Here is an 8,438-nt window from a genome sequence, read left to right on the forward strand (position 1 = left end):
TTCATTTAGAGCAATATCCACTAAAACGCTCAAAGCACTTTACAAGTTGTCCCTAGCCAACAGCAGCAATTAACATGCAGAACAAGACATGACGCATGTGTGGCAATATTACATTTTTTTCCGACAGGGACAATGCTGTTAACCTCCAAGTACTCATTTTACACTTGAGTTCAGTGAAAGATTGTGAGTAAAGCGCCTTTTCTGACTCAACAATGCGCCGCTCAGAGCGGGACTCGATCCTGGACCTTCCGATCCGAAGGTGAGTGTCATACCACGAGACCACAGAGTCTCACAATGTTCTCAAAATGATAAAAGTCAATCGTACATTATGTATATCTATCGCTTTCACACGAGGTTTGTCATACATTTTTGTTATTTGATGGAACGTGAGATAATATAAATAGACTATTAAGTTTGTCTCTGATATATCTAATAAAAGACAATTTCAATCCAAACGACGGTCCTTCTCGATGGACGGAAGGCTATCATGAATGTTTACAACAGATGTCGAGAACCATGTTGATTTTTATGAAAATATGATATTGGCATTAATTTATAATAATATTATGACAATTTGTTTTTTTTTATGCTCCAGATATGGGTGAAAAACTAATGATACAAGAAAGAGTTACATTGGTTTTTATGTTCGGAAAAAATGGGACAACATACTGCTCGATAGCTGAATAATTCAACCATATTCATCCTGAGAGAGAATAGCCACTGCGCTATACTGACTGTCGTTTGATTAAACGTTTCCAAGAAACCGTTTTAAACAGAGAACTGATGCACGTATTGATGCAGAAGGTGAACAGTGAGAGCATCTATAGACACTTTGATAACCACGCCTCTCGGATAGTTTGTCATAATGTAAACAATGACAGTGATTGGTAAACATCGCAAACCACATGTTTTAATATCGATGGTAAAATACCCACTGTTCTACCGCTTGATCAATAGAACTAACACAGAAAACAATGTGTAAATTTAAACGTTTCAATCCGATCGAGCAAATAGTTGATAACTAGTCACCAATTTGGCGGTATAAAAACAATAACAATGATCAGAGAGAAGTCGATTTCATTCACAATATTGTTTATAAACAACCATGTTTGTCCGACCACGTGTGAAGGTGTGTCACAAATTCCATTTGTTTAATTGGTCAAAAATCTACTAGTTAATTATGAGTACTAATAAAATCGCTATCCACACACACACACACACACACACACACGCACACACACACACACACATATATATATATATATAATATACATATATATGTATGTATATGTGGATAGTGAGAAAATAACATACACATATACATACAAACACACGCAGGGGGGGGGGTGCGAGAGAGAGAGAGAGAGAGAGAGAGAGAGAGAGAGAGAGAGGGAGAGAGAGAAAGAGAGAGAGAAAGAGAAAGAGAGAGAGAGAGAGAGAGAGAGAGAGAGAGAGAGAGAGAGAGAGAGAGAGAGAGTGAGTCAATCAAAGCCATCTCTCAAAAATATACCTGTTTGTGTCAGACAGTTGACAAAGACTTCGTAATGAATTGTACTCAAACGATTGGCAGTTGAATTCAGGAATAGTAATACAAGTATTCTGACAAGTGGCCAAGTTCACCTCATTGTAAAACGTCCGAGAAAAGCCAATTAGACTACTTTCTTGTTGAACTTTGAAGTCACAAACATTGCCTGTTTGGAAATGTCACATAAAATAACGGTCAAATGATGGTACGCCCGTTAATAAGCATTAATCTATCAGAATATTTCCTGTCATTTACCCCGTTTCTTCCCCTTGACTATTTATTTCCTGTATGAAAAAGCCCGAAATACCCTCAATGCATGTCAAACATACAAATAGCTCAGGCTCAGTTAGTGAGTATTTTTCACAATATTTTGACACACTGATAAAGGAATTACTTTGCAAAACCTGACAACACGAGGCATTAAAAAAAATCATCTGTGTTAAAATTGTGAGTGATACTCAGGGTCTGTGGACTGTTTATTCCGGGTGATAGGTAAGCACTTAAGGTAGCTATTGGTCTTCAGCTCACGGTGGTTTCAGGGCCCAAATATATTTTATTTTAAATTTTCGAGTCAATGTTTTTTTTAATTGAGCTTTTATATAGCGCAATATCCACTAAATGTGCTAAAGCGCTTTACAAAGGGTCCCTGAGAAACATCAACGCGTAACATGTAGAACAAGACGCCTGTTAGGCGATAATATAATTTTTTCGACAGATACAACGCTGTTGACGGTCAGATACTCATTTTACACCTGAGTGCGGTGAGAGAATGTGGGTAAAGAGCCTTTTTCCAAGGACTCAACTATGCGCCGAGCGAGGCTCGAACCCAGGACCTTCTGATCCGAAAGCGAGTGTCATACCACAAGACCACATAGCCGCATAAAATTAAAACAACTGAAATGTTTACTTGACTAGTTTTAATGAAATATACGATAACTAACGTAATTTTCATTTTACACCTGAGTGCGGTGAGAGAATGTGGGTAAAGAGCCTTTTTCCAAGGACTCAACTATGCGCCGAGCGAGGCTCGAACCCAGGACCTTCTGATCCGAAAGCGAGTGTCCTACCACAAGACCACATAGCCGCACAAAATTAAAACAACTGAAATGTTTACTCGACTAGTTTTAATGAAATATATGATAACTAACGTAATTTTCAAAAGTGTATGCACTGTATGTTGATTGAAGAACAGAAGGCTCATTCTGTATGATAATAGTTAAAAAGGCATCCATGTCATTAGCTTGACGAGCATAGAAACAAGAGATCACAGAGGAACCATCAATTGTGGCGACGTATTGTTCTTTCTCATAATACAGGATGGTTCAATAACGTGTGAAGCATCATATAATATTAGCATCTTGGCAAATCATAAAGGTAATATAAGTGCCTCAATATGGTTGCAAGGAAAAGATCACATTTTATTTAATCACAGTGACGATATCGCTCAAGAGTGTCAGCAGCAAATGTTTTTTTTGTTGAAGAGTCATTGATATCTAAAAAATTGCATATCGGCAATTAATAGTTTGACATCATCATTTAGACTCTCTAAAAATTTTGATTTGTGACATTGCAAAACAGAAGCAGCAACGTGCGTGTTAGAACTGCGCTCGGAAAGTGCTTTGCGATAAACGTGCGTCTTATACAAAGGGTGGCAAGCAATTGCTATCGTCTGCTATGCGCTATAGAAACAGGGATAACTCCGGCTTCAGGGGCCCAATGGATGTGAAGGTATACTAATAGCCCACAATTGCATTTAGTTACCAGACCTGTAAATATGTGCACGTAGGTTTTGGGGCGATGAGTCATAAAATAATGTTCAATACGATAATGAAGAACGATTATTTTAACACACCTGTGTATGTTTCACACAAAGACGGAAGCTTTGAAGAGCAATTCTGTTTGGTCCACCAGAACGGGGAGGTTGTTTCAATTGAAGTGCAATGAGGTACAGTGCTGCTCTCGGGAGATTGTGTGGACGGAATCCAATTTGTCCACGACACTGGGACACCGGAATGCCACGCAGAGGAAGTACCATTTGTCTTAATACCAACCCAAATAATCCACCTCCTGAAGAAAGAAATACAACGATATGTACATATATACATTCCGTATAAACATTCTTGACACGATATTGTAAACACATTTGACACCAACAATACTACTAATTTACAATACTATCCTCACCCTTCAATATCTAAGTCGTACATGGTAGCAGTATCGGTGATTGTCAAAAGAGTACCATTCATCTGTTCGCATTCAAGGGCAGCCTCCGACCATTCCATCAATTTGGGAACAAGGGTTACCTTGCGTCCCTTGGAATAATCTGTCAATAAGAAATATATTAGTCATTGTATGTAGTTATACCGATGGAAAACGCTCAATTTTAAACATGTTCAGTCTTTTATGAGAACCGGACCGTAGCCGATCTTTTGTAGCGGCAAACCCTTTCCTGTTCAGCTACTTGGAAACAATTGCAATTCACAAGAGCAGTTTAGAAAAGCTAGATACATTCCACAGCAAGCGTTTGAGAAAATATTCTGTATCTAGCCAAACTAAAAAAAAAAATCCTTGTATGACAAACATTCAATGAAAGACTACTCTCTGTCCAAATTCTGGAATAGAGATCGCGCCTTTTTAATCATATTTTGAGACGAGATTCGAAAATCCATGCCAATACTGCAATGAATGCCTATTTCAAAAAGTGTGGAAATCTATTCAGGGGTAGACCAATAACAATCTTATCCCTCTAGATCAATCAAGATCTAAGGACATTAGAAGACCAGCAACTGAATCTTAACATCATTGAGGATCTTCAGGCACTCCAGACGATTGATTCGGATTGACAACGTCGATTAGACCTAAAGCATGAGCTGGTGGAGGCAGCCGAGGCGTCTCAATCCGATGACAGAGATGCGAAAGGGTCATAAGTCAAGCAATCAGTTATAGTATCAACCATCAGGACCATTTTAAGGCCGTTACACACCATGTTTGGTGCTAAAATGATTGGTTGTTTTCAATGGAGATTTGGAAACCTGAAGATTAAATCAGAATGTCCAAATCAAAGTAAAACCGTTATTTTCTTGAATCCGACCTGCCTTTCCCAGCTAATTGTGCATATTTGTAAGTAATTCATAACTCCAGTTTTCAAAGATAGGCAAGGACATAGAACTGCGAATAAAGAGCGAACCATTTCTTAGATATCTATTAAACGAGTTCTTTTTTCTTTTTAGCAAATAATATGAACTTGAGTGTTCATAGGAGTGTTGGTGCAAAGCATTTTGAGTTTAATGAACTTTATCTTTTGTAAATATCTTTAGGTGAATCTTTCCTATAGTTTACATTCTTAAATATCTGGTCTAAGTGGTTTTCGTTCATTTTCATCTTTCGTGAAAAGAAAAGAAAAGGTGATCGATATTTGCCTGATTATTCATTTTGTTGTTTTAGACGTTTAACGGCACTTGCAACACACATGGGTCAGGAAAAGTAATGCTTAGTTAAAAAAGGGAACGGAAGTAGAAGATACATGATAACAGTGGCCATACTTCAATGATGTGTTGTAATTATAAAACCAGGATTTCCTACAGTCCTTTGTGTACAAAGGTACTCTGTCCATCTAGATAGCAGATGACCCTGATGTTTTTTTTTCCACAATGCACTAAACAAGAAATGGTCGCTTTTGGCAAAGAAGAAAGAAAGAAACAAAAACAAACAAACAAACAAACAAACAAAACAAAACAAATTCAATAAAAAATAAAATCCAGGCAAAACAAGTTTATTTCACTACAGACAGTTACATGGTGTATAACGTTGCATCAGTGTAAAAATTCTGCAGTTAAATTGAGCAGAAAATTTAGTTTTATTTCGCCCGAGGCGTGTCATTCAGTTTGACTTGACAATTACCATTTATTAAAAAATCAAGGTAATCAGTTGACATCCGGTGGAGTCATTGAACTCGTAAATAAGAGTTATCAATCAATAACTTATAATGGTGAATCAATCAATGGTTAGATCCAATCCCTCGTCTATCAAGAGATCCATCAACTGGTGAGGCTCGGTAGCCGAAAGGAAACTCCTTGGCTTCCAATTTGTAAATTCAATGTTCGATCCTTACTACTCATATTTACTTACCATAGTCAGGTGTAAAATGAGTGCATGACCCATAAAAGCTTTGTCTCCGTCAAAAATAGTTATAACAAGGACGTTGAAGCTAACGTCTCATCCTTGATTAGTGCATATTGCTATTGGCTTTCTACCCATTCTAAAGCGCTTTGAGCAAATTTGATTTTGCTCTATATAAAGGTAGGCTCATCTTCTACAATATCTATATTTCTCAAAAGGACAATTTTTATTTATTTACGGAACAACAACTTTGAACTAGCAACTAAACTAGACAGATTTGTATGTTCCAAATGGCCAACCAAATGTCTCCGCTAATGTATTTTATTTACATTTATTTATTTATTTTTTGTTCCAGCGCTTTTTTGTCAGTATTAAAGAAAAGCTTGTATTTTTCATAACTTAAAATTTTATACTGCCTTGATCTTTGCACCAATTTAGCTTCATTTGGAAAACGTAAGAAACTTGATGTGGGACGCCTTTCTATCAATCTCTTCAACTTTGATTGTTCTCCTTTTCTCTATGAACTGATTAGATAACACAATATAATGTCTTTACTCAAAACATGCAAACAAGAAAAACAATCTCTCTTATCTCCTCTAAATTTCATTATGCATATATAATCAATCTGAATCGATCGGCATATTATATGAAAGAAATCCTAATTAGAATGATATAGTAGCCTTGCATAGGAAACGATGAGAAACCCTAGTCCTGATTAAGATTAGATACCGCTACACAGGCCACCACAAAGGTATTGCATGCTATCATTGGATCGAGAACTAGCCAAATACACGAGAATGCAATCCAAATCAAAGTAAACATGTATTGATCCGGTTTGTTTACACTACCTCTCTCTTTATCCTAGCTATTAGGTAGTCCCAAAATGTTGTGTTAATGGACAAATAATATTCATTCATCGGCAGATCCATAATTCATTTTGCTCTAGCGCCATGTCCTCCAATCCGGGGGTTTAATTAGTTTTAATCCTTCTTCTGGGAAAAGTGGGACCAAAGTTTATCCTAATTTTCACAGTGCGACTTTGTGGTGTTGCGGTACTAGACTTGTCTTCGAACCCATAGGTCCCTGGTTCGGGTCCCGCTCTGCTCAGCGTAAAATTTAGTCCTCAGAGAAGGCATTTTATTTTCTCACTGCACTCAGATGATAAATGAGTATCTGTTCGGAGAAAATTGTTATAACGCCTTACAGGCGTTAAGTTTCCTTTTACATATTAATCGTTGCTGATGACACCAGTCTGCGTGGATTTAGTGGGTATTGCGCTTTATTTCGTTACCTAATAAAAGACGAAAATCTCTACTGATTTGTTACTCAGCGTCTCAAAACGGTTTTATGTTGGGTGATTTAGATGTTGAAAATCACGTTTAAAATACTACTCAGCATGCCATCTCAACCTAACTCACTGTGTGGCGCTGCACTGAGGTTGGCGCCTGGGTTATTCCAGTCATTTCTTAAAATAGACCCTAAAGAAAAAAAATCCTCTTAGGGATGAACAAAGATATGAGGCTGTATGTGTATGTTTTAACGACACCAATGAATACTATTTTTTTTTTCTAAAAGTGCACACAACCAAGCATTTATATTTCTGATAATGTTGATTTTAAATTCGTTTACTCCGACAGTGATTCGTTTTAATGAGCCGATGGGCCACCCGAGTATCAACCTCCTCCGTATACTTACCAAACAATCCATTCGTTGGAACCCACATCATCGTAAAAAGGCACTCAACACAAAGAATATGACAAAAATGGAACGACATCTTGTAGTTAAAATCTGGAAACTTTCACTTTTGAACCAATCACAATATCTCTATGAGACTCAATTTAACTGAAGGAAAGCATCTTTCTATAAGTATCAAGGTTATCACAGACGACGCCTCAACGTTCCAATTCATTCCTTCCCTTTAAACAAACAGTGCATGTTATGTTACACCACTTCTCAGTGTTCTGGAAAATATTCACATAAAACTTTTAAGCATACTGTTAAATAATTCATAGATAGTCTAATGAACAAATCTACCACCCGCTATGTGTAAAACAGTGCCTAACAAAGTGAATTATCAAATTGAAGAAGAAAAATAACATCCGATCAGTAAAAAAAATACCAAAAAATATCCCCCAATACGCAACCAACCAACCATATAATAACCAAAAAAAAAAATTCCAACCAAACAAAAAGAAAAACAAAACAAAAAAACAAAACAAGACCAAACACCCCCTCCAATAAACAAAAAAAAAAACAAAACAAAAAACAAACAAAACAAAACAACCAAACCAAAAAAATTAAAACAATGAACAAAAAAACGAAACAAACAAAAACCACAACTCTAAAACTCATAAAAAGAGAGAAAAAATACATAGAATGATAAACAGCAAAAACTTTAAAGCGACGGATTTGGGGGTAGATACCGTATAAACACATATTATTATATCTAATAATCGGGATGATTGATTGCTTTAAATTCTCCATAACTAGTAGGTATGAGATTTGTTTCTCAATAGAGTAAATCTGTTTTTGGTCTTTTCTTTTCTCTCCTGCTTATATGCGATTGGCATTGTATCAGTTATAACTTATCCAGTATTTATCATAGGCATTGACCATTGCCTGCTGTCCACTTTTTAATCATTGGGAGAGTCAATTAAACTGTTATATATATATATATATATATATATATATATATATATATATATACACACAGATATTATTGCTATCTTACTACTCTACTATTTATTTCTGCTATTATGCTTACTTGATTATATACTGGTTCAGACCAGCTTTT

The 8,438-nt window shown here is 36.4% G+C and overlaps 1 protein-coding gene across 1 annotated transcript in view; it reads right to left on the reverse strand.

Moving 5' to 3' along the window:
• Positions 1-7,702, reverse strand: part of LOC144965442 (uncharacterized) — a 14,149-nt gene extending 6,447 nt beyond the window's left edge. Inside the window, exons 1-4 of the mRNA XM_078900793.1 lie at positions 7,340-7,702; positions 3,710-3,848; positions 3,378-3,592; positions 1,511-1,691 (exon numbers count right to left, since the gene is read on the reverse strand). Coding sequence (XP_078756919.1) covers positions 1,511-1,691; positions 3,378-3,592; positions 3,710-3,848; positions 7,340-7,418 — 614 coding nt within the window. The 5' untranslated portion in view covers positions 7,419-7,702. The remainder of the gene's footprint in view (positions 1-1,510; positions 1,692-3,377; positions 3,593-3,709; positions 3,849-7,339) is intronic.
• Positions 7,703-8,438: the final 736 nt, after the last annotated feature.

The sequence above is a fragment of the Berghia stephanieae genome, chromosome 2, assembly GCF_034508935.2.
Source record: "Berghia stephanieae isolate SIO BIC M18660-M18661 chromosome 2, UCSD_Bste_1.3, whole genome shotgun sequence".
In the NCBI taxonomy this organism is placed as follows: Eukaryota; Metazoa; Mollusca; class Gastropoda; order Nudibranchia; family Aeolidiidae; genus Berghia; species Berghia stephanieae.